This window comes from Microtus pennsylvanicus, chromosome 3 (genome assembly GCF_037038515.1).
Source record: "Microtus pennsylvanicus isolate mMicPen1 chromosome 3, mMicPen1.hap1, whole genome shotgun sequence".
NCBI classification, from domain to species: Eukaryota; Metazoa; Chordata; class Mammalia; order Rodentia; family Cricetidae; genus Microtus; species Microtus pennsylvanicus.
This window is the reverse complement of record NC_134581.1, coordinates 12824854-12851394: the sequence shown is the minus strand read 5'-3', so window position 1 is coordinate 12851394 and position 26541 is coordinate 12824854. Positions and strand designations below refer to the sequence as shown.

Sequence of the window (26541 nt, the reverse complement as noted above, 5' to 3'; positions counted from 1 at the left end):
GCCAGAGATGCTGCAGTCTGCTGCGCTGACAGTATCTAGCCCTGGGCAAACTTAAAATGATTGTTACCCATTCAATCAGAATGAACTTTATACTTTGAAGTGAGTATTCCTCCTGAGGTCTTTAACTTACCTTTTGACTTTATGTGGTCTTCATTGGCGCACATTTCCTCAAGGCTCTAGACTTCGCTCACTTGAAAGTTTCTAAACTATGGAATTTTTTTTCAGGTGACTCCATTGTTTTGCAGAGTTTCTTGCCCTGCTTTGATCATATTTTCAATGCTGGATTTTCAACAGAAGTGTGGCAATCTGTAATAGAGAAGTTGGCAAAGAAAGGATTATGGCATGTGAGTACAGGAGGTGGCTCTCACACTAGGAAAACACACTCTTTTAAAATCATTTCTTCTCATGATACCAAAGGAATTAATGTATTATTTCTTTATCTTGATACCAGAATAGCTTCTTAAAAACATATATTTTTATCTATTCTCTGTGTGAATGGCCTCTGGTATGTATAGTGTATGTGATGTGTACTTCTTTGTGTGTGCATATGTGCATGCAGATGCATGGGCATGTGTTTGTGTGTGTGTGGTGCTTGGGGAGGGACTGAGGTTGATGTGGAGTGCCTTACTCAGTCACTCTCCACCTTATTTTGTTGAACAGGATCTGTCACTGAACCTGGAGCTCATCATTAGGCTAGAGATTGTCCTGTCTTCTCTTCTCCCGCTGCTTCTGTTTCTGGCTGTTTCTGTGCCTGACTTTTTAAGTGGATGCTTAGGACCTGAACTTACTTACATGACATGCACTTTACCAAAGGAGCCATCTTCACAACTCAAGGTTTCTGTGTAGTTTTAAGAAATTGCTAATTGGGCCAGGCGGTGGTGGCGCACGCCTTTAATCCCAGCACATGGGAGGCAGAAGCAGGCGGATCTCTGTGAGCTCGAGGCCAGCCTGGTCTACAAGAGCTAGTGCCAGGACAGGCTCTAGAAACTACGGGGAAACCCTGTCTTGAAAAACAAAACAAAAAAAGAAATTGCTAATTGGTGAATAACAGCTAAAAGAGGCTGGCGGTGTCCTTGAGCCTTAATCATCTGATTACTACTTAGATCTCAGACTTACTCCTTTGAATCTCAGATTTTCATTTGTAAGTTTCAGCATACAAAGTTACTTTACTTTTTTTCCTCAGGGTTTTGCTGAAAATTTAAAAAGAACGGTTAAGCGGGTGTTAATCTGCTAGTGTGTGTTGAAGTCTTACAATATGCTAAGCACTGAGATAACAAGTTTTTTTTTGCCTGCATGTATGTCTGTGTACTACATGTTTGCCTGGTGTTCAAGGGGTGCAGAAGAAGACATCAGGTCTTCTGAACTGGAGTTATAAGTGGTTGTGAGCTGTCATATGGGTGCTGGGAAATGAACTGTGATCATCAGGAAGAGCAGCCAGTATTCTTTTTTTTTTTTTTTTTTTGGTTTTTCGAGACAGGGTTTCTCTGTAGCTTTGGAGCCTATCCTGGTATTAACTCTTGCAGACCAGGCTGGTCTCGAACTCCCAGAGATCCACCTGCCTCTGCCTCCCGAGTGCTGGGATTAAAGGCGTGCGCCACCACCGCCCGGCTAGCAGCCAGTATTCTTAACCACTGAGCAATCTCTAACTACTGAGCTAAGGATCTTTATAATAATCTGACATGTTCACCCTACACAATCAAGGGAAGGTTCAAGAATCCAGCCCAAGGGGGCAGGCCCAACATCCTAGCTGTGTGATGTCTAGGTCGTTTTCAAGTACTGGAGACTGAGGCATCTTAAAAGCCAGGCCAGCGGTGTTGACTGTCAGAGTCCTCAGTGTATTATCTAGGGCTGGACATGGACAGTGGGCCTGTGGAAGGCGAGCATTAACTGTACACCAAGCTGAAATGATTTAGAAGCAAAATATGGCCTTAGTCTGAGTTTCTACACTCCTAGTCCAATGGCAAGGATGTGTATGGGAGAGGTGTCTCTAGGCATGGTTATACAGAGCCTGGAATTTTAGGTTTGTGTGACACCAGGCTGCCCTCATCTCCTGCTAAAATGTTTGATATTAGAGAATCTTGTCTTTAGCAGGTTGTGAGGGAATGTGGAAAGAGCTTTGCTTACAGTCAGCCAGGAAGGTGGCTAGACAGAGAGACTGGTTATCATGGCTTAGTCTGACAAACTTTGTAGGTAGCTTAAAAAGTAGATGAATCTTGTTTTTGTTTGTTGTTGTTGGGTCATACAATAATAACCTTTCTGTTCTAATAAGTCATGGAGAAGATTGCTATGCCAACCTTTTCTTGTTCTTCCTTGCAAGCAGTCATTTCTACTGTTATCAGCAAAGAAAGACCGGATACCAAGCAATATCTATGTCTCTGAGTTGTCACTGAAAAGCCTCTTTGAGGTAAGGGGGACGATTCTAGAAATGTGCCTTTATAGGAGACCATGTCAGTTGTGTTTAGGACTTCCCCAGTAGCTGCTTCATTGTAGATGTGTTATTTATGGTGCTCTTGGGCTGAGAATAGTTAACTCATGTTTTACCAATTCAAAACTGCGAGGTTGAAGGAACTTAAGTTTTGTGTTGATGTAGTAACTTTCATGACTTTGTTTGTGTGTCTTGTTTTTTTTTCAAGAAGTATGTCTTCATCGGGCTTTATGAGAAAATGGAGCAAGTGCCCAAGCTGGTTCAGTGGCTCATCTCCATTGGTGCAAATGTTGAAACCATAGGACCCAGCCCTCTCCATACCCTCATGCGGCTCTGCATCCAAGCAAGTGAGTGTTCTCCTGTTTGCATACCTACCTAGCTTCTTGACAGCTCAGAGGCACAGGACTCTGCCCAGAGTTGAGCTACTTGAAGGCAGTCTATCCAAGCGATTCTGGTTTTTGGTGAGGACAAAGCATATTTATTTCTCCTGGCACTGAGTAGTTGACAGAGATTCAGCTTGCAAAGATCTTGTGTTTTTAAAGTCTAGACAGAAGAGTAGAGCTCCAGATATGGATTGGAAGAGAGAACTGTTATGAAAGAGGTAGCTTGTCTAGCTCTGACCCTCAGCAAGTTTTTCTGTGTAGCCCAGAGGGCCTGCAACTGTGTTTTGGGACTGTGACTGGAGGATCCTTGAAAGGACCATGAACTGATACTTTAACAGTTGGTTGTATTGCCAAGGACTGCACACACACTATCTTTCCCGTTCTTTTCTTCCCCCTTCCTTCCGCTCTCTCTCTTAGTAAAGAAAAAAGGGCCTTTATACATGCTACACAAGCTGTCTGCCACTCAGCTACTCTCATTTCACACCCATTTAATTTTGAGTCTCTCTCTGGCTTTTAATTAACTCTTGGATTTGTCTTCCTCTTGCCTTGGCTTCCACAGTAGCTGGGACTACAGGCAGGTTCCACTAGACCTAATAGAACTTCCATTTTCATAAAATAGACTCCTTAAAGCTTTATCATTTGCTTTACAAAATTAAATATTTGAGTTTGTCATTAACACACAAACACTCATACCAACACTTAAGATAGAAACTTGTGTTTTTTGGGAGGTGTAAGTTTGATCTTCCTGGACCAGAAGGAGCCGAGAGAGCTCTGTTTAGCTCTTCTAGGCTGTGTCATCTTCCTGGAGGGGATTGGGGTGGCAGTGCTTGGGACTTTTTCTTTCGTCTTTTATTTGTACTCCACCACTATCCACTTGGGATTTTGTACACGATGCCATTCTTCCTCTTACACAGGGATTTGTAGACAAATATGTAACGGCAAAGCCTGACTAAAAGCAGTCTAATCCTGGACCCAACTTTTAAATGAGGAGACATGTGAAGATTAGAATTTGCTTATATCCTGAAGGTCAAGACTCCGTCCTGTCTCCTCTGTACAATAGCTGGAACCAGATGTAGCTTAGGCCATCCCCTTGCTTAGCTCCTTCCCCTGCCCTGCTCTGCCTTGTTCACCCCTTTACTCCCAAGTTTCTCCCCTCAGTAAGCTACATGGGTAAGATTCCTGTTAGCCTTCTAGGGTACCTAACCTGAGATTATAATGAAATGCCTGCTTCCCTTCATACCTTCTGCTGGAGAATAGAAATGTGTGCTATAGTCACCATTTTGATCCCTTAGGGGGAGCATACAGTTGATTTGCTTTTTTAATTTTATGTAGAAATAATATTTGCAACTTATTTCTGTCCAGGAGAAAATCACCTTTTCAGGTGGATAATGGAGCACAAGCCTGAATGGAAAGGCCACATCAACCACAGAGATGAAGCTGGCTGCACTGTCCTGCATATTGCTGCTGCTCACTTCCCAGGCTACTCCATCAAGCGTGAGTAGAGCTATTATGCTGGAAAACGTGTTGTGGGTCCAGTGCTTGCAGACATTAGAAAACCCACACATGGCAGACTGAGAAGACCAGACTTTGCCTTGAATTGACTATGACTGAGAAAACAGGCGTAAGCAGGAAGGAGGTAGGTGAGAGGAGAATCACTGGGCTCTTTCAAGTGGCTTCTGTGGGGTTAAATGACTCAAGAACTTAGACTTCTGGCTACACTCCACATACTTCCTTACTGTGTGCTACAAAGTGCCTTTATTCTATGCCAGACCTGTGAACCAGGCCACCACCATGGTCTTCATGGCCCTTAGGACCCAACGTGGGAATTACATCCTATTATACAACACAGTGCTATACAGGCCACATGTAGGAGAGAGAGAGATTGGCATAGCTGAAGAGAAGTTGGTTATTGTGACATGAAAAGCCTTGTTAGACTTTGAAGGAGGAAAGCTGCTCACTCCCATTGAGCTCTTTGATGACACTCTCTTCCCCCAAACTCTCAGACCCATCATTTTGTACTTTCTCTTGGTTATGTAAGAAAACTTTTTTTTTCATCATGTGTGGTGGTACATACATTTAATCCTAGCATTGAGGAGACAGAGACAGGTGAATCTTTTTAGTTTGAGGCCAGTCTGCTCTACATAGTGAGATCCTGTCTCAAACAAATACAGAACATTTTTGTTTTCTACAATGGTAATGAATTCCAGTGTCAGTGGAATGGAGGTGGCAGGAATGGTGGCACTTATGCTTGGTGGTGTAGTAGTATCAAAGAGTACCACAATAGCCCGGAATGGAGTATAACAAAGGTTTATTTATTTGGGGATTAAACTCACAGTAAGGGTAGCGATCGCAGTCCTTTGTGTACACTGAGAACTGGAACTGAATCCAGCAGAAAAGAAGGGCTGCACCTACTTTTCGTCTGCACTTGTAGTGCATGACCACGTCCTAAGTGGGCTGGTATCTTAAAGGCTATTGGCTTAAGGCGTTCCCACAACATGGTGGTATTATCATCTGGAGCAGATTTGGTGAGTGAGACTGAGCTGTCATCTTTTGATGGCAAGCAACATTGGAAATAGAGATTTCTCTCTCTCTCTCTCTCTCTCTCTCTCTCTCTCTCCCTCCCTCCCTCCCTCCCTCTCCCTCCCTCTCCCTCTCCCTCCCTCCCTCCCTCCCTCCCTCTCCCTCCCTCTCCCTCTCCCTCCCTCCCTCCCTCCCTCCCTCCCTCCCTCCCTCCCTCCCTCTCCCTCCCTCTCCCTCTCCCTCTCCCTCTCCCTCTCCCTCTCTCTCCCTCTTCTTCTGTTTCTTCTCCTTTTTTAATCAACACCGTGTGTATGTGATGTGTGTAAGTAGAAGACAGCTTTTGGGAATTGATGCTCTTTCTTCCATCATATGGGTTCCAGAGTTGAACTAAGGTTGTTAGTCTTAGTGGCAAGTGCCTTTACCTGCTGAGTCATCTTGCCAGCTCATGTAAAGCCTTTTGAAACAAGCCCCAGTTAGTTTTCATTGACCATCTGATACCCTGCAGGTAGGAAGTTTTTAACCCCCCTTGTTTATAATTGCTTTAGTTCCCTGTGCTGGGTAACAAAGTACTGACGGTATGGGGACTTGTAGTGACACTCCCTTCCTTTGTTTGACACACATTTTTTACTCACAGACTGTTGTGGGTCAGTAGTCTGGCCTGGTGAGACTGAGTCTTCTAGTGGTTTTCCAGAAAGGCTGAATTCAACATGTTGGCTTTGGCTATGTCTCATCTGGAATTCCAGGTCTGGTTTCAGGCATATTTGGTGAAGCAGAATCTAAGATGCTGGGTTAAGGTCTCAATTTTCTTTTTTGAATGTCTTCCAGAAGTTGCTCTGAGTTTCCATAGGGCCACATATAGTTACTCTGTAGCATCCTCTACCTTTAAAACCAGAAGGAGAGAACTGGTGCATTAAGTCCCTCTCATCTTTAAATCTTTGATGATTGGTTTTCCTGTATGATCTTCAGAACTTTGGCATCTGACTCTCATAACTAGGTCATGCCTAACTGGATAATCTGTCTTAATCTCATTACTGAAGTACCTAAATTAATAAATACATGATTGGGTATACAAACACCATGAATCAGGACTCCTAGGGCTTAGTATTGTGCCAACCACACTAAGATCTTGATGGATAGGAAGTATAAGTTTTTAATTTTTGCATGGTGAGAGAAGCAGCTGTTAGTACAGAGATGGGAGATCCCTGTCAGACAGCAAGCTTTAGTGAATAGTACATGGGGGAGATGAAGGCTAACACTGATTTAATTCTCTGTACCTGCCTAAGTCCTGTGCTCCCCAGGGCACAGGATACCTGTTTCAATCCGAGACGTGTCAAATCTGTGATCACTGAGACACCTTGATGCTTGTCAGATAGGTATATCAGAACTCAAATGGAGCTGATAGCCAGAAGGTTAGAGAGTGGTAACAATGACAACAATAGAAAACCCTGAAGCCAAAGCAGTTGCTACTTTTTTCTTATATCACCAGACAGGCTCGTGTGTGTGTGTGTGTGTGTGTGTGTGTGTGTGTGTGTGTGTGTATAGTGTGTAGTGTGTAGTGTAATATATATGTATATTTTATATATAAATAATTTATTTAATTTTTTTTCTGGAGCAATATTCTCTTTCCTCCCCAGGGGATAAAGAAATCTGAAGTCACAGCTTGCTCTTATCCTTACAGCTGTAACTGTTGCCTAGTAACCAGATTTCCCCTCTCTTTGCTTGTTGCCAAGGAGAGGGGAGAAAGGTAGAGAGGAGCGCACTTCTGAACCTCTTAAAAGCTATTGTCCTTCCCACTCCACACCAGGACTCCTTGCTTTGAGGGGGGCAGTTGGGTGGACTGCCTAAACTGTCAGTTTAGGTTCCTAAATAAGAGGAACCCGAGTCCCTGAGCACTCATGGGGACATCTCCTTATAGAAGGAACCATGAGCATCCCCCCTTTTCGTATTGGCCTGCCCTAGGACAAACAGAAGATGTGCAGATGCTACTGAGCTTTGGAGCAGACCCTACTCTGCTAGATCTACATTCTCGGTCTCCTGTGGATGTTCTGAAGAGGAACAAGAACTTCAAAGCTATTGAGAAAATTAACAGTCACCTGGAAAAGCTGGCTTCGAGTTCTAAGGGCCTATCAGGTACAGCACAGTGAATTTATTTTTCTGGGGAGGTGTTAGGGAACTGGTTCTGGATATTAGATGCAAATTAATTTATCTTTTCTTTGTACGTGTAGATGGAATTTAGATCTTTCACCTCACTGTTCAGAAAATGTGTTTGTAATGACAGAATGAGATAACTCTTATAGAGCATCTCTAGTGTTCTTGGAACATTTCTAGGTCTACATTTCAACAGTATGTATGCACATGGAAAAAGGGAAAAACATGTAGAATAGAAGACGATCAAAATTAAGTATACTGCTCAAAAATGATCACTGCTGACAATTCAAAATAAACTTACACCTCTATTTCTTGACTGTTGATTTGTAGAGACTGTAGTGTAAGAGTGGATGGTTGTTCCAGTTCTACTGCTGGGCTTGTGTGGTGATGTCGTTTGTATCATTTATCTTCTATCCTTAACTCTTTAAGTTTTCCCTGCTTCATCTATGGGTTGATTCTAAAATTGGAAACCAGTGGGTGGCATTTTCAGGGTAGTGTGATTGTATAAAATATTATTCTTCCTACCATAAGCGGCATGGCTGGGCCCACAGAAGTGAATCATCAACTGTTTTGAAACCGTTGCTTTTTCAATGTGATCCTCTTTAGGCAGTTCTCTCTGATAGCTCCTGTACTCATGTATGACTTTTATACTTCTATTGATTTCTTTCTCGATTTGTAAGACTGCCTACTCGAGAGAAGTTTTTCATGGAGGAGGCATGGGTGGTCAAAATGAGGAGTTTATGAAAATGTCTTTATCTTCATATTGATTGATAATTTGGATATAGTTATTCTATTTTATTGATAGCAATTTGCTATCCCCTCTTGTTACCCTTTGTAGTTAGGCTGTATTTCTCCATCAGTAACCTGCCATCATTTGTGGCAACCTTTTCTGGTATTAGTAAATATATCATCTCTTTAGTTTTAGACAATATTCTATAAAATTGTGTGACAACTTTGAAAAAATATTTAATTTCCTTTTAACCCTTGTTTCTACTGTTCAGAAGTCTGATGTTAGTCATTTCTTTTTCTAGAACATTATCTAGCCTCGAGTTCTCAAATTTCCTTGGAACATATCAGTGTAGAGGTCTTATTCTTTTGTGGCACTTGCTGGTTCCTTTTAATCTTTCTTAGCTCAGGGAAGATATCTCCTATCATTTTATTCTCTTGCAGCTTTTTTCTACTACTATTAAGTCATTGGATAAGTTTCTTGAGTTTGTGTGTGTGTGTGTGTGTGTGTGTGTAACATGAGGGGGCCTGCTTGTTGGGGTTTCTGCCCTGCCCAGTTCCCCACAGCCGGCAAGCCCCAAAGAAAATCACACAGAGTCTACATTAAGTTATAAACTGATTGGCCCAGTAGCTCAGTCTTCTTATTAGCTCTCGTATCTTATATTAACCCATTATTCTTATCTATGTTAGCTACGTGGCTCGGTACCTTTCTCAGCAGGGCAGCTCACATGTTTCTTCGGTAGTCTGGGCTGGACTGGGAGGAATGGGCTTCCTCCTTCCTAGAATTCTCCTGTTCTCATCGCCCCACCTCTGTTTCCTGTCTGGTTGATCTGCCTATACTTCCTGCCTGGCCAATCAGCGTTTATTCAAAATATGATTGACAGAATACAGACAAATCTTCAATACACACACACACACACACACACACACACACTTAATTTGTTGGTCTTCGTCTTTTCCTTATGTATTTCCCATTGTGCACTGTTACATTTTAAAACTTGAAAACCATGATTTTAATTTCTAAAAACTTTTTCTTGTTTTATTTTTTTCCCTCAAGAAATTTTATTTTATGTGTATGAGTTTTGCAGGCATGAATGTCATTACACCACCGTATGCCTGCTGCCCTCACAGGCCGTAAGAGCGTTAGAGCTCCTGAAACTGGATTACATATGGTTGTAAGCGGCCACGTGGTACTGGGTATTGAAGTGGTTCTCTGACAGAGCAGCCAGTGCTTTCAACCACCAAACCATCTCTCCAGCCTGTTTCTTATTGCAGTGGCTTGGCTTATTGTTATATTTGCTTCATCTTGGATTGCATTTAAGAATGTTACTATATCTATGTACATTTAAAGAATGTCCCCCCCCCACCAAATTATTTATGTTGCTGTTGAGGTTTTGCTGATCCCCTTTCCTTTTTCTCTTTGGCACTTTTGCTTTCCTTTAACTATCTCCTGATTTTCTCATCATTTATATTTGTAAATGAAAGACTAGATTGATAATGTATATGAAATGGTCAGTGTCTGTATCATGCAGATATTTAAGTTCCTCAGAAAGATTCACTCCGTTCAGTGGCTAAATGAAGGCAGCTATGGGGAGTGAGTTATTGGGGGTGGGAGATAGTCTGATGTCATCTCAGGATTATTGGAATTGTCAGAGTTTGGTGAGATTTTTGTTCTTGTTGTTTTGTTTTTAGAGACAGGGTTTCTTTGTGTAGCCATGGCTGTCCTGGAACTCGATAGACCATGTTGGCTTTGAACTCACAGAGATCCACCTACTAGTACCTCCTAAGTGCTGGGATTAAAGGTGTGCGCAATCACCACCCAGCAAGAGTTTTTAAAAAAGATTTATTATTTTTGTTTTATGGATATGAGTGTTTTGTCTATGTATGTAAGTGCACCATATTGCCAGAGTCTAGAAAATGGGTGTCAGATCCCATTGTTACATTGTTGGCTGTGAGCCAACCTACTGGTTCTGGGAATCAAACCGGGGCCCTCCTGAAGAACAATAAGTATTCTTAATCCCTGCGCAAGCTCTTCAGTACCCATAAAACAAACCTCTTATGCAGGGAAAATTGAAGCTAATTTTCATGAACACCTCCCCCCCAACACTGTAGCATTTTCCCACTGTCTTAACTTTTACTTATTAATTTAAAATCTCTTCTGTTGTTTCCATGAGGCCATGGTAATGAGAAGAGTGAACCATATTTGTGGAGTCTCAACTCTCCCCATCCCATGGGCGTTCAAACTTCAGACTGATATACCAGGCTTTGTTTTTAAATGTATGCATGTTCTAAGTAAACTTTCCCTTTTGTAGGATAGTTTAATTCACCAACCATTGTGATGTACTTTTTGATAACTTGTTTATATAATCTCGATTTCAGAATGACCTTCATACAATTTTAGAAATCTAAAGTTTTGCCTGTGAATTTGGAAGTTTTAAGATAACAAAATTAATCCTAGCACTTGGGAGGCAGAGGTGGGCAGATCTCTGTGAGTCCGAGCCCAGCCTGGTCTACAGAGTTTGTTCCAGGACAGGCTCCAAAGCTACACAAAGAAACCCTGTCTCAAAAACAAATAAACAAACAAAAAAGCGATAATAAAAAAAGGACCATTAGCTAATAGGAAGTGGTTGATGTGTTTGCATAATTATTATTAATTCTTATCTTCTTAGAATGGCTTGAATTACTTTTTTAATGGGACCTTTTAATATCACCTAACCCTAAAGACATGTCATCTGAGACAGGCTTTAATTTATTGTGATGATGGGGTTGGAACCCAGGGACTTGTCCTTGCTAAGCAAGTGCTCTCTCCACTTTTGAGTTGCAACCTAACCTTGACACAGCCTTCCTCCTTCTCCTTGACATTAATTAAGCAGCCAGGTTTTGGAACCAGGTGAAGCTCAGTGAACTCTATGCTGGCTTCTATTGTGCTCATCAGAGCTAAGTTGTGCTTGCTAGCAGAGAAGCAGATACAAGAGGAATGAATGTGCAGTATTCCAGGATTGCTAGTTGGCTTCCCAGGTAGTCTAGTTGACAGTGGTTGCTCCAGTCTAAAGCCCCAGTTCTCCCTGGCCCCAGTTCTCATTGGCCCCAGTTCTCTCTAGCTCCAGCTCTAGTTGGCTTCAGTTCTCATTGACTCCAGATCTCATTGGCCCCAATTCTCCCTGGCTCCAGCTCTCATTGGCCCCAGTTCTCCCTGGCTCCAGCTCTCATTGGCCCCAGTTCTCTCTGGCTCCAGCTCTCATTGGCCCCAGTTCTCCCTGGCTCCAGCACTCATTGGCTCTAGCTCTCATGAACCCAGTTCTCATTGACTCCAGCTCTCACTGGACCCAGTTCTCCCTGGCTCCAGCTCTCATTGAACCAAATTCTCATTGACAGATATAGATTATACAGAGATGTTTCAAAACATTGATCATGAAGATATTTCTTGCTATGCTGAAGGAGTAGTGAAAGAAAGTTGAGAAATATAGAATTAAAAGTGAAAAAAAACCCCAGCAAGATACAATCAAGCAAGAAAAGGAATTCAGTGTTAGAAAGGGATTGTTGAGTTCTCTGTTTACCAAAGTGTTCCTAGATAGAGCCCTTATAGAAGTCTGTCCATGAATGTAACTCTGCGTGGGAACATTTACCACACTGCTCCTTTGAACGTATACTGCATGGAGTTGTATACATGTATTTTGTTTTTAATATTTTTTTCCTGTAGTATGATTTTAAAAACTAAGGAGACTGTTGGATAATTTTCTAGATCAGCTCTATGTAATGTAACATCTGAGGAGATGGAAGTGTTCTACATTCCTTTAGTCTGACGTGATATCTATTAGTCACATATGGCTATTGATGAATATGACTTATGGGTTTGGAGAACTTAAAATTTACTTTTATTTATTTAGACTTTATAAAAGTAAGTTACTTGTCACTATATCTGGCTGCTTTTAGATTTAAGCCCTTCAAGAGGCCTTTCTGTTCAAGTAGAAGTGGAGAAGATGGAAGAACCAAAGGAAAAGAGTGTTGGGGCACAGCCATGAAGATGAATCTAAACTTTAGTTGTGTGCGCCCTACGTCCTCATTCTCATCATTTGCGAGGACAAATAAAAGTTCTAGTTTGTGGTGGCTACTCTTGTAGGCTGCTTGATCTTCGTCTTGATCAGTCTGATCTGATACGTGCTGGTGTTTGCACATGTGGTCCCGAGCGCAGCCCTGTTAGAACAAGTATTTGTTTTCCACCTGGGGGAATGAACAAGCTACAGAATAGAATCAAAGGGGCTTTCTCCATTTACTCTTTCCAAAGTCGTGTACTCTGTTTACTGGTAGTGGTACTGAGCTCTTTGGAGGGCAGCCTTTGGTATCACGTGGAAAACAAATGATTTTGCTAAACATTTCTACTGTTCTCAAGACCAGAGGTTTCTCATTGTATGCATGCAGATCGGGATTTGGGAGGTTCAGAGGGGACTCTAGATTTGGCATCTCTCACCAGTCACAGAGGAATTCTATTTTGAACAATGAAGCTTTAATCTTGGTCTGTCAAGATTATAAAATTGTCTTTGACAGCTCTTGGTGGCCACCACCAGGTGGCACCATGTCCACTTGCTTTGTTTGTTGTTGCTAGACCTTTTCTTAGGACCAGGAAGACTAAGATGGAGTCTTTGTCCCTGGCTGCCTGTGTTTTCCTCCCTGCCTCCTGAGGCTTTGCCTTATGAGTTTGAATCCAGGCTCTGGAAGAGCTGGGTGCTCTTCTGCTATGCTCTCTCAATACTGGGAGGGGTTGCTTCTTTTCACTTAGTGCAGACTGGGGCATCGACCTAGAATCAATTATATTTTCCTCCTTTTTGTGAGCCAATTAAAAAAATGCATGAAATGTAGGAAAGAAAATGTTAATTTTCTAAAAATTCACCTACCAGGAAAGTATCTATGAAGTGATCATTTAGTTTTGTATTCTAAGCAGTTATATTTTTATATTTCTTTTATAAAATGGGATTGATATATTAGTTTGATGATTGAATTGTGTGTAATAAAACACACTAGTTTTGTCTTTTATACCTTGAGTGATAGAATTGGGGTAAAGCCAAAGTCTCTTTTGGAGATGATATATTTCTACTTTTTGATGACTTCTGAATTCTCTTACAACTTTAGAAACTCCCTTTAATTTTGACTTCAAATATTTTATAAAATTGGAGTTTTGTGTAACAATAACAATCTTTTGTTAACTACACTTCTGTGTATTTTTAGTCTGTCTTTCTTACTATGTTTCAGTTAATAGCCATATTTTAAAAAAATCTGTGGGCATAAGCAACTTTGTTTTCTGATGTTTCTTTTGTCTTTTACTAAGCTGTGAACATTTTGAAAACAGGAAGAGGAAATTTAGCTAATCAAAGGGCACCTGCAGCCTTTAATCCAGGAACACCACTTGCCACATTTATGATGCCCTAAGTATTGTGTTGTTTGTAACATTGTATGCCTCCCTGAAGTCTGCACTGCCTCCTTCACTAGTCTTTGTCATGCAATCATGGGTTTCCTATACAGCCTTGTCTCTTTGAACCTGTTCATTTTCATCTGACTTTTATGCTGATTTTCTTGGGGGAGGAATGATCTTTTGGAAAGGCTTTTAAAGGTGTAGTGCAGAGAGACAAATAGCAAACTCTATCAGCCTGGTGGGAAAGGAAGTGCTCCACAAAGGGCCCTGTTCTTTCCTTCTTTACTGTGGCTCTTAGTGTGCCCATAGGCACTTTAGGAAGCAGAGAAGAGGCAGTCAGTCTCTGTAACACCTTGCATATTTTCTGTCTCAGCATGGGCCTCCAGGCAGGGGATGAGGGGTCTTTGACAAGTGGTTGCCATGTCCTTCCTGTAGTATGTGATGTGGTGGCTCCTCCTGCTGCTTTACAGCTGGGGCTCTTTGACTACAGACATTCGTGTGTGTGTGTGTGTGTGTGTGTGTGTGTGTGTGTGTGTGTGTGTTTCTGGTGTTTGACTTTATTTGTTAAAATGGGATCCAGGTGTATAGAGAAGGCATATCAGATAATGTTGTAACTCTTCATGAACCCCTCAGGTCTCTTTTACCATTATGTATGCCCCTGACATTGGAGTGCCTTCACTTTGACTTTGGGTTTATGGAGGCTCTTTTGCTAATGTTCTTCAAGTGTTTTGCAGTGCTGGCAGTAAAAGCTGGTGCTGTAAGAAGTTTTTATATGCCTGTCTTAGTTAGAGTTTCTATTGCTGTAAAGAGACACCATGACCATAGCAACTCGTATAAAGGAAATACGAGTGATTAGGGTGGCTTATGTTTTCAGAGGTTTAGCCCTTTATCATCATGGTGTGACATGGTGGCAGGCAGAAATGGTGAAGTAGCTGACTGTTCTATATCTTTGATTTGCAGGTAACAGGAAGCAGTCTGAGACAGTGGGCTTGGCTTAAGCATATATGAGCCCTCAAAGATCCACAGTGATGCACTTCCTCCAACAAAGCCACACCTCCTAATAATGCCATTCACCATGAGCTTATGGGGCCAATTACATAGTAAACAGTCCACCATCCTTCTCTTAAAATGCTCATGCCCAATAGCTGTTAGGGTGAGGGTAGGTAAACTGGAGTGTATATAAGGTCAGCCTAGTTTTGTATATTAATGGGCCAAGGATTAATGACACCACAGACTCTAGGATGGGACCCTCTCCTTTGAGATCTTTTAGATGCAGACATTTTGGGCAAATTGCATTTAGAAAGCCTTTGGGCTTGGAACTTCATGGCATCTGAACTATCTTCGTGTAAACTCACTCAAGGTTGTGAAAGTAAAACTTCAATTACTGGAGTCTGGCAAAAATCTTCCCAAAGGCTCTGTGTTCTATGGTCTGTGGCCCCAGGCCTCTTAGCTTCTCTGAGGATTGTGTGTGCTGCTGCTGTGCTCCCTTTGACTCATCTGTCTCCCCTCCCCTAACATTGACTTCAATGGTTTGTAAAAATACTTTTTGACTTACATGCTAGAAATGCCACAATTGCTTCATTGTCACCTGAACCCATTGCCTTTTCTCTTTAACCCATCCTGTCCCCAGGCCTGCTTTCAGTGGAATTAAATCCTGTCTCTACCCTTTGACCAGTCCAGCATGCTTGGATTTGTGGACTCATGTCTTTCTTACAACACTTGAATACTCCTGCCCCTGCTTCCCTTTTGGTCATAGCAGCTGAACCAGTAGCTGTGTTCAGAGGGACTGTCTTGGCTAACTCAGGCCTGACTCCTTCTCTCTGGCAGGGAGTGTGCTGCTACAGGAAGACAGGAGCAGCTTTTGAAGGTCAGAGCTGCAAAGATCTGTCTGAAAAGTTTGCCTTTATACTCTTTCTGATCCTTGTTAAAGTAAGATGATAGACTAGCCTATATTTCATTTCTCTTGCATTAAAATGAATATTCATTTCAAAGATTTAGAAAAAGATGGGAAGCAAAAGCCAGCAAAAGGAAATCAAGTTTCTTTTATTTGGGTAATTTTTCATTTCTCCCATCTGCTCTAGTTGGAGGAAGAGAAATCATAGGAACCTTTTTTGGAGCGGTTTATTCTTATTTTGCATTTTCAGTGATAGGATCGTCAGACCAAGTACAGAAAGCCCAGTAAATTTGAATTTCAGATAAACAATTTTTCTGTGTAAATATATCCACAGTATTACATGAATTTTACTAAAAATTGTTTGTTCATTTGAAATTCAAATTTAGCAAAGATCAGTGGCTCATACCTGTAATCAGTACCAGCTGCTTAGGAGTCTGAGGCAGGAGGATTTTGAGTTCAAGGCCTGTCTGGGCTACATAGTACATTCGAAGTCACCCTGTGTAACTCAGTGTGAAACCCCTTCCCCTTTCTCTCTCTTGCTCTATTTTATGTATGTATGTATGTGTGTAATTTTACACGCCAGTTTCAGTTTCTCTTCCCTTCTCTCCTCAATTTCTCGAAAATAAAATGGGTCATGAATAGAGCTCAGTGGTAGTGCATACCTGTGTGTACAATGCTCTGGGTTCCATCCCTAGGACCACAAAAGAAGGGGGACTGAGGGAGAAAGGGAAAGAAAGGAAAAAGAAAAGAAGGAATGAATTAAAATTAACTGGCCTTCCTTATTTTTTGTAATTTTAAAATTATATTTCTTTATTGGTTGGGGGGCACAGTTTGCATATAGAGTTCAGAGGAAAACTTATGGGAACCATTCTTTCTATCATGTGGGTCTTGGAGATCAAATTCAAATCATAAGGTTTGGTGGCAGATGCCTTTCCCTATTGAGCCAACTTTCCAGGTTCACCTATATAATAAATTTATATAGTAGGTTTGGCAGTCTCCTTACTGAAGGATCTATTTACATTTTTTCTAACCTTAAGACTCACCAAGATCATGAAAAGGGATCTTCCCAGTTTATCTCTAGACATCAGCAGTCAGATTGAAATCCTGTGTCCCATGACCCAGTTAGGAACTGAAGACTAACGCATCTCTGACACCGTTTGGATTTTCAGCTCTTCTTTCATATTTCCTTGTATTTCAGTGTTTCCAAACAGAGTATTCTCTCAATGTTATGAAAAATTGAACACAGATCTTTCCTAACTCAAGTATTTGCTCTGAACCAAACATTTTGTCTTCAAACACATCTTAATTCTGGACGGTGGGCTAGGCTCTGTCTTTTCTACTGGACATTTTTAATCTTGGTCCTGAAGCCTGAGTCAGTACCTGTTCTGATGTTTGTTAGTGGTTAATGACTTGTCCAAAGTAATACATTTATTTCTTCATAAAACTTTCACAATGCTTAAAAGTTTTGGTTTATAAACTATTTTAATAATGTGTATATGTTGGATTTTAGTTGGGTGAGGAAGAGAAATCATATGAACAATTTTGGAATATGGTTTATTCTTATTTTTGAAAGAAACTCCTGCTGGCCTGGTTTGTGACGTTAACCGAGATTGTGCCAATACCTTCATCAAATTCTTACTGGAGAGACAAAAGTGGTCTGAAGTCCTTCTGCTGCTCACCCGCAAAGTCAGTGGGCAGCCGCATCTCAGAAACTGCCTCATCAAAGACTGTGACCTTTCAGACCTGGACATCTGTACTGTCATTCCCCATCTCAGCTCCTGGGACCAGAGGAAGACCCAGCTTCTGAGCCGCCTGATTGACAGTGGAGGTGAGTGTGCCTGAGGGCCCTTGAGGTATCTGTATAGAGGCTCAGCTATAGCCTAGCTGTCCCTTCCTGTAGAGAAACCAACACATTGTCATCCTTTTCTCCTTGTTTGGAAACAGTGAGGGTTTAAAGAATGTTTGACCACTAAGCGAACTGCCTTGAGGAATGCTACATTCTTGTGAACCCCAGTTAGTCCTTTCCTAGTTTTCTCTTATGTGGGAAGCACTATGTATGTGGAGGATCCTTGACTCTGGCTTAGTCACACTGGTCAATTCCACCTGGCTTTTGTCTAAACCTTTTCTGCCCTGGATATTTTATGCAACCTTTGTCCAGTCTTGTGGCATTCTTTCCCGATCATGGAATGGGACTTTATGGTACTTGTTTATAGAGAAACAGCCAAGTAGTTCATGGGTGAAAACATTGGATGCTCCAGTAAGAGCACTGGTGGCTGTGTGTCTAGAATGTGCAGTACATTATGCTAGATTGGATTTAATTTAAAAAACTAATTGAGAAATAAGAGTCTCTTATTACCCAAATTCCCTACATCACTATTCTTGCCCTACTAGGTGTGTGGTCTTGAGTGAGCAGGCTGTCATGCCCTTACCTGTTTATATAACAGGAATAACAGCAATCTGTATTTCTTAGAGTTGCTTTGCATATTAAATGAGCTCGTGTGTGCAGGCTTTTGGAAGAGTTCCTTGGCTCTGTGGTTTTCTCTTTGTGTTATAGCCCTTTATAAAGCATAGTAACACATTGATCCTCGTCTTTGACAGTGCTGCATGCAGCACAGAGCCTCCAGGTATTGTCTCCACTCACAGGGAGATGAAGTACCTTTTACAGGTTATTTCTTCAAGCCTTTTCCTTGTGTGTGCTATCTCAGAAATTACTGCTGTGACAGAATTTTTTATTCTTTTTATTTTATTTTATTCTGTTTTATTCTTTGATCCAGCCAACACTCACAAAGCATCTCCAGCATCAGGTGCTAGTACAGCAGGGCTGCAGATTTACAGGGATGGGCTGCTTCAGGGAAGGGGTTTTAGAGGCTGCATTGCAAAGGGAGTGTGGACTGAAGTGGTGAGTGGAGTGGAGGTGTGTCAGGGAGGGGAGAAGTGAAGAGTTAGGAAGTATGCTCAGGTCCTGACTCCTGACTGTGTCAGGCAGGTGGTGTTAGAAAGCATTAAGGTTTCCATTGTTCTTGTGCCCTGTCCTCACTTTGTGGTAGGAACTGTGCTAAGACTAGAGGGGGGACAGGACAGATGAGGGACATGGCCAGAGAAGGAACAGGGTTTTCCCTAAGGGCCCAGGAAATCTTACTGCTCAGAAAGGGTGTATGTGGTGGGGGAATATCTTGGAAGTCAGATCAGCAACTTTCCCCTCTCATTAGACCAGACTCCACCTCCTTCCAGGGTCATGATCATCTTTTTTTTTTGCCTCTTTCCCCCATTCTGCTCCCATCCTAGCACTGCCTGAGGGTCTTCAGGAGAGCCAGGACAGGCCACTTCTCATGTGCCTGAGACACGAGGACTTCGACTTGGCTTTTCTTCTCTTGACCAAGGGTGCAGACCCACGTAGTGTTTCTCTCATGGAAGGTGACACTCCTTTGCACGCAGCACTCCACATCTTTCTGGACATCAATGGTGAGCAGTCCATTTCTGGAGAAGGAAGCTGGATATTAGAAATGATGCTTTGCTCTCTTATCTGGGAAAACGCCATCTGAAAAGGGCCTGTTTCCTCACCAGGTCTAAAGAAATGACCAATGTATGTCATGGTGAATGATCTGATTATAGTGGGAGTGGGGTTTAAATTCTCATGTTGGTTGTATGTAGCTTACAAATACTTTCCATGCATTTTTTTTTTTTGATTTTTCGAGACAGGGTTTCTCTGTAGCTTTTGGTTCCTGTCCTGGAACTAGCTCTTGTAGACCAGGCTGGCCTCGAACTCACAGAGATCCGCCTGCCTCTGCCTCCCGAGTGCTGGGATTAAAGGCGTGCGCCACCACCGCCCGGCCTTTCCATGCATTTTTTAATCATTTTTCAAGAATCCTGACTTACAGGATGTTGCTGTAATATCTCAAGTTATTTTAGGAGGTACCACTGGTAGCCAGGATGGCGGTTATTTGTTGACAGGGGCTATCTTGCACATGGCCTCTGCTTATTGGTTGCCAGTATACCTTCCTGATTGTGACAACCAAACTGCCGCCACATTGCCAGATTCCCCATGGGGCAAGTTACCTTGGTTAAGAACATTGCATCATTTAATGAGTATCACTTCTTTGGAGAGGGTCAGTGTTGTATGGTGCCTCAAAATGGCACTGCTTTCATGCCCATGGCCTGCTGTTCCCTGAGAAGAATGGCTTTGTACTCACAGGATTCTGTTTGTCTCTTTCAGCTGACATTGGCTTTAACTTCCTCAGCCACCTGTTGGACTTATTCTTGTCCAACCCTACCAAATTTTATTACCTTAATCCTAATGTTCAAGATAGCGATGGGAACACGCTGATGCACCTCCTTTTCCAGAAGGGTATGTTGAAGCGCACGAAGAAGCTGATAGATTTGCTGGTGAAGTTTGACATCAACTTCAACCTGAAGAACAAAGCAGGCAAAGGCATACGGCACCGTATTAAGAAAAATGATGCTCTGCTTTTGGCCTGGAACAAAGCTGTGACAGAGAATAGGCGGAAGAACCGCCAAGACCCTGCTGCCCACCTGGGGAGGCTCTCCAGATCTTCTGCCCCTGGCCAGATGTCTCAGCTCAAGTCCCAAACTCCCTTCAAGTCTCTGCCATGTGGTGCCACTGGCAAAACCCTTTCATCTGGAGTCACAGAGATTCTTCCTGATGTTCAGATAACCAAGCATGAGCCTGAAGCCATCAGGACACGTTCCCTGAGAGACCGCCTTGTACAGGACATCACAGTTCTGATCCAGAAGGTTGAGTTGGATATGTCTCTACCAGAGGACTATCCCCAGCGAGGCTCTTTCAAGGTAGCAGCTGGTACAGAAGGGAAGAAAGACAAACTCCAGGGAACCCCGAGTATAGGAAGCTCTGACTATAGTAGAAACAACCCTATTGCCTCTGAGGCTGGGGATGGGCATGCTCAGGTAGACCCAGGGGCCTCCCAGCTTGTTCCTGTAGGTAACAGATTGGGAGTAGCCAGTGATAATCAGGACAACTGGACTATGCAGGAGATTGAGGCCTGTCTGCAGGACTTTGATAACATGACCTGGGAGATCGAGTGCACTTCAGAAATGCTGAAGAAGCTGTCCAGTAAGGTTATGACCAAAGTTATAAAGAAGAAGATCATCCTCGCCATCCAGCAGTTGGGGAATGGTGAATGGACCCAGGGCCTGCAGAAGAGGCTGAAACACTCAAAAGGAAACATACAGCTCTTTGAAGCCAAGCTGGACAAGGGTGCCAGGATGCTATGGGAGCTTGCCATTGATTTCTCTGCTCGGTGCAGTGAGAACTCTGAGAAAATTATGGGTGCGGAACGGAGCACCTGCTCCCTGGAAAAATCAGGGCGGGTCTATACGGAGATCATCCGCATCTGGGACATTGTCTTAGATCACTGTAAGCTGTCAGATTCCATCATGGCCATCTGCAGTGCCTATACTCGCGGCTTGTCCTGTGTCCTCCGGAAGAAGCTGAAGGGTATCAACAAAGGGCAAGTATCAGCTAACATGAAAATCCAAAAGCGAATACCCCGATGCTATGTGGAAGACACAGAGGCTGAGAAGAGTGTAGAACAGGTAGATCCTGAGTACTTTCCCCCAGCCAGTGCTGTGGAGACAGAGTACAACATCATGAAGTTCCACAGCTTCAGCACCAACATGGCCTTAAACATCCTCAGTGACATGACAGCAACGGTGGAGTATCCATTCCGAGTGGGTGAGCTTGAGTACGCTGTGATTGACCTCAACCCTAGGCCTTTGGAACCCATCATCCTTATTGGGCGGAGTGGCACTGGGAAAACAACCTGTTGCTTGTACAGGCTTTGGAAGAAATTTCAAATTTATTGGGAGAAAGCCGAACAGGCAGGAAGCCCATTGCTATCGAAACAGATCTTGCCAAAGAAAAGGTTGGAAGTAGAGCCCGGAAAAGAAGGTCCAGGTAGGGAGGAAGAAGAAGATGAGGAAGAGGAGAGTTCCATTAAAGTGGAAACAATGGATAATATAGATGAGGAGCAAGAGAATGAAGCTTGTGCTGGGGGAGCCACAGTGGAGCCAGCAGGAGACAGCCAAGTAGCAGAAGGATGTGCGCCAGAGCACCCACAGCAGCTGGAACATCTGCACCAGATCTTTGTGACCAAGAACCACGTCCTGTGCCAGGAGGTGCAGAGGAATTTTATTGAGCTCACCAAGTCTACCAAGGCCACCAGTCACTACAAACCACTGGATCCCAGTGTCCACAAACTCCAGGACCTGAGGGACGAGAACTTCCCTCTGTTTGTGACTTCCAAGCAGCTGCTCCTCCTGCTTGATGCTTCTCTGCCAAAACCATTTTTTCTGAGAAATGAAGATGGAAGCTTAAAAAGAACCATTGTAGGATGGTCCACACAGGAAGAGTTTAGCATCCCCAGCTGGGAAGAGGAAGATGAAGAGGTTGAGGCAGATGGGAACTATAGTGAGGAGGACAAAGCTACAGAAACACATGCAGGTGATAGTGATCCTCGGGTGTATGTGACATTTGAGGTGTTCACCAATGAGATATGGCCCAAAATGATCAAAGGGAGAAGTTCCTACAACCCAGCACTGATTTGGAAAGAAATAAAATCATTCCTGAAGGGTTCTTTTGAGGCTCTTAGTTGTCCTCATGGGAGACTGACTGAGGAAGCCTATAAGAAGTTAGGGAGGAAACGATCCCCCAATTTCAAAGAAGACCGGAGTGAGATCTACAGCCTTTTCTGCATGTATCAGCAGATCAGGTCCCAGAAAGGGTACTTTGATGAAGAAGATGTCCTGTACAACCTGTCCTGGAGACTGTCAAAGCTCAGGGTACTCCCCTGGTCCATCCATGAGCTCTATGGCGATGAGATTCAGGATTTCACCCAAGCAGAGCTGGCACTACTGATGAAATGCATCAATGACCCCAATGCCATGTTCCTCACTGGAGACACCGCCCAAAGCATCATGAAGGGTGTGGCCTTCCGCTTCAGCGATCTGCTCTCTCTGTTCCACTATGCCAGCAGAAACACAGTAGATAAGCAGTGTGCTGTTCGAAAGCCCAAGAGGATTCACCAGCTGTACCAGAATTACAGATCTCACTCAGGTACCTCAAGCCTCAGGCTCATCTGCTGGGGAGGGGCTGGAGCATTGGCCTTGGGCTGTGTCTGTATCAGAAGTCAGTGACTCAAGGTTTGCTAGTAAATATGTTCATAAATAAGAGAACTTAGATTTTTTTGCCTCCACTCATCTGTAAATAGATCACTGAAAATGTGGTTTGATAGAAATGAATCATTTTTTTTAGAGAATTTATTTATTATGTATACAGTGTTCTGCCTGCATGTATACCTGCAGGCCAGAAGAGGGCACCAGATCTCATTACAGATTATTGTGAGCCACCATGTGGGTTCTGGGAATTGAACTCAGGACTTGTAGAAGAGTAATCAGTGCTCCTAACCATTAAGTCATCTGTCCAGCCCTAGAAATGAATCTTTAGTGACCGTGTGTCCCAGGGAGTTTCTGTGATACGGACATTTCAGGGCAACATTCAAAGTGCTCTGGACACCTTTGCTAACTAACTCCCTCCCCTTTGTGGTGATACCAGTTGTCTGGCCAGGGCACATTGCTCTAGCCTGGCAGAGATTGTTGATGACAAGGAACAGTTTTTCATATGCTGGTCTTTAACAACTTTTGTATCTCTCAGAATTTTACAGAAGTAGGAAGTGACAGCAGGCAGGCAGGAGCAGCAGCAGGTGGCATTGTTGACTGGCACGTAAGTTCTGCAGAGGCACCAGGGAGTAGAATCTTTAGCTCTACAAATGCTACAGCTCGTGTGTAGGGGAGTTAGAGTTTCTTTTCTTTTTTTAATTTGAAATTTTAAAAATCAAAATACAAAATACACATACATCACTTTACCTACCTTATTATACTTCCCCCAAATTCTCCCATCTGCCCCCTCTTTCTCAAATTCATGGCCTCCGTTTCTTTTTTCTTTTTTTCTTTTGGTTTTTCGAGACAGAGTTTCTCTGTGGCTTTGGAACCTGTCCTGGAACTAGCTCTTGTAGACCAGGTTGGCCTCAAACTCATAGAGATCCAATCCGAGTGCTGGGATTAAAGGTGTGTGCCACCACTGCTCTGCTGGCCTTGGCTTCTTTAATTATTATTTTTTACATGCACACATATGCATGCATGCAAACACACACACACAACCTACTCAGTCTGTTCAATGTTGTTTGTATGGATATGTTTTCAGGACTGACCACTTGGAGTTGGATAACTAAGTAGGGGTTTACTCCTGAGGAAGACTAATTATCTCTCTCTCCGCAGCCCAGCAATGGTGGTAGGCCTGCTTTCCCCCTTCCACATCAGCGTGTCTGTTGGTGTTAGCATTGCTCAGGGAACAAGGCTGAAAGTCAGGATTTCTTCACCCTTGGCAACATTTGGTGATGCACTTTCCAGGTGGGCTTAGGCACCAGGACTCTTCAGCTCTTGACAGTGGCCAGTGTTACAACTCCCAGGCCTGGAATCTTGGAAACCATTGACTCTTTGGAAGCCTTGACAGCTCTTTGGAAGCCTTCCAGCCACCTGGGCCTGCAGTGTGTCTTTGGCTCTTTAATGGACTTTCTCCTTCTGCAGCCTCAGTTCCCTTCTTCCTGCTCATTCTATCCCACTTGTCCCTATCCTGGTTGCTATGCAGAATTCAGTACTTCTTCTTCGTTGGCCAGCTACGTACAACTGCTCAGCTGCTGCCACCTCTACCATCATGGCCTCCCTCTCCCCTGTCACTGTCTTCATGACACTCTACTGCTCAACTGACTGACTACTTTCTTCATATGACCAGTCCAGTCCAACCCAAAGTAGAGGAGAAAAGGTCATTCACTTCTAGAAGCTTTTTATTGTGTCTAATATTGTGCACCAAGGGAGGGAGGCAGCTTAAGAGGATGCCTCTCAGCATCTTGAGCCAAACAGCCTGCTTATAAAGCCAGAGAAGGGGTACTTGTACCAATCACAGCACACCTGGAATGCAAACGAAGGCTGTCTCCTTAGTGCCATTTCCAGCAGCCCTTTTGCTAAGTCACGAGGGGAATTACTGTTCCTCTGTAGGTGGAAATTGTTGCAGGGCCATCTAGATTTTGTTGAACCCCTAGAAACTGAAAGAGTCCGGACTGAGGCTGTGCCTTCAGGAACTGGAGCAGTCAGCTGCCACCGTTGCATAGTTTCTCAAGGCATTCGTGGGATTCCAGATGGGCTGGCACTGGCACAAGGGTAATTTCTTGGGCTGTTGGACAGACATTCCTTTTGCTCAAGATGGCCAAGTCAAGAAAGGATAATCCAACAGCTGTTATTTAGGGGATCAAAGTGCCCTACCTCCCATCTTCCTTACTTATTTATAAGACATTAAAGAATTTATTAATGCTGGGTATGGTGGTGCACACTTTTAATCCTGGGATTCTGCAGCCAGTGGCAGGCAGATCTCTGAGTTCAAGGCCAGCCTGTTTTACATAGTGAGTTCCAGGATTGCCAGAGCTACATAGTGATATCCTATCTCAACAACAAAAACCAAAAGAGGACTTATTATTAACTCTAATAATGAATTTTGTGTTTTAACTATGCTTAACATTTGCCTAGTGCCATCAGGAAATGGCAGGTCTGCTTTATCTGTCTCAGAAATACTCGCTTAAAGTAATATCCAGTTAATAATTCATCAGTCCTTAAAACAGCTTTTCTCTCAAACTAACCAATTGGGAAATAATATACACTTAAACACTTTTTTTCTTTTTGCATTTTCATGTGTCTGTGTGTTGTGTATGTGTGTGGATGTGTTCATAAGTTTGTTGGTACACATGTGTGGGTGTGCAGATAGGTGTACATGCATGCGTGTGTAGAGGTCCAAGGCTGAAGTTTCTCTAACTTATTCATTGAGGCAGACACCCCTTATTGTTGTCTTATTTCCACTCCCAGCAACAACTCATCTCTCTGTTTCTATGGAGTTCCCTGTTATGGATGTCTCATATGAGTAGAAAGATACAGTATGTGGCCTTTTGTCTGATTTATGTTAATTAATATTCCAAGGTTTACCAAAGTTACATCCAAGCATAGCATGTGTGTATGTGTGTTTTTCCTTTTTTATGGTTGGCCTGTATTCCTTGTATATGGTGATAGCAAAAAATTACTTTTCTAGTTTCCTGGATGGTATTCTAGTTGTTCAGCACAGTACTTTTGTGCCCTTTTTGGGCTCCACTGTTAGTGTAAATCTTTGGCCCTTGCTAGCTCTTAACAAATAGGGAACCACAGTGGCAACAGATGGTTTTAGGAACAGCAGTTGCTAATTACATTCATGATTGCTCTATATTGGAAACTTGTAATAATTAAAGAATCAGATAAAACGTTTTCTCCTTACTATTTGATAAAAGTAAGTTGTGATAACACATGGAATTTCATGGTATTCTGCCTTGATCATTATAATCTATCTGGTACTAGGCAAGTAAGGGACCTAGAGAGACCCAGAAAGATAGGTATTCAGTCTAACTTAAAATCCCATCACTTAGATAAGTCCAGTTATTTCTTAGCTGGTAGAGTCCATTAGTAGCAACTCCATTGTTTCATCTGTCGCATTGGGTTCCTGTAAGGGTTTCCTGGAGGGACTTTTATGAGGGTGACTATTCTATCTCAGGCTTTAGTCAGTATTGCTTCAGAGCATAAGTAAGAAACGAGACTGGCTGGAAAAAAGCTTTTTGCAAAGTCTGTTCTCTGGCTCTGACACTTTTCCTTTGTATGGTAAACTTGGAAGAACAGGGTGATAGAGGCTGTGGTTGTCTCCAGGTAGCAATTACTGATGCTGTTACCATGGTAATGTTGCTTTCAGTGCTGTGGGGACCAATGAGAGGATTCAGTGATTCTTGATCTTACTATACTCTTACCATATTTATATGGACAGTCCAGTACCTGTAGTTGTGGAGACATATCTACCTTGAGTTTCTTAGGCAGTGATCTTTCCATTGTTATCGGAAGTTGTGGTTGAGGTCTCATAAATCTGCTTAGTACAGCAACACAT

At 42.8% G+C, this 26541-nt stretch overlaps 1 protein-coding gene across 1 annotated transcript in view; it reads left to right on the top strand.

The window, feature by feature from the left end:
• The window catches only part of Trank1 (tetratricopeptide repeat and ankyrin repeat containing 1), an 80029-nt gene that overhangs the window by 29000 nt on the left and 24488 nt on the right, over positions 1-26541 (top strand). Inside the window, exons 4-11 of the mRNA XM_075964377.1 lie at positions 226-344; positions 2321-2404; positions 2634-2772; positions 4171-4302; positions 7288-7458; positions 17077-17331; positions 18789-18965; positions 19717-22593. Of these exons, the coding sequence (XP_075820492.1) occupies positions 226-344; positions 2321-2404; positions 2634-2772; positions 4171-4302; positions 7288-7458; positions 17077-17331; positions 18789-18965; positions 19717-22593 (3954 nt within the window). The remainder of the gene's footprint in view (positions 1-225; positions 345-2320; positions 2405-2633; positions 2773-4170; positions 4303-7287; positions 7459-17076; positions 17332-18788; positions 18966-19716; positions 22594-26541) is intronic.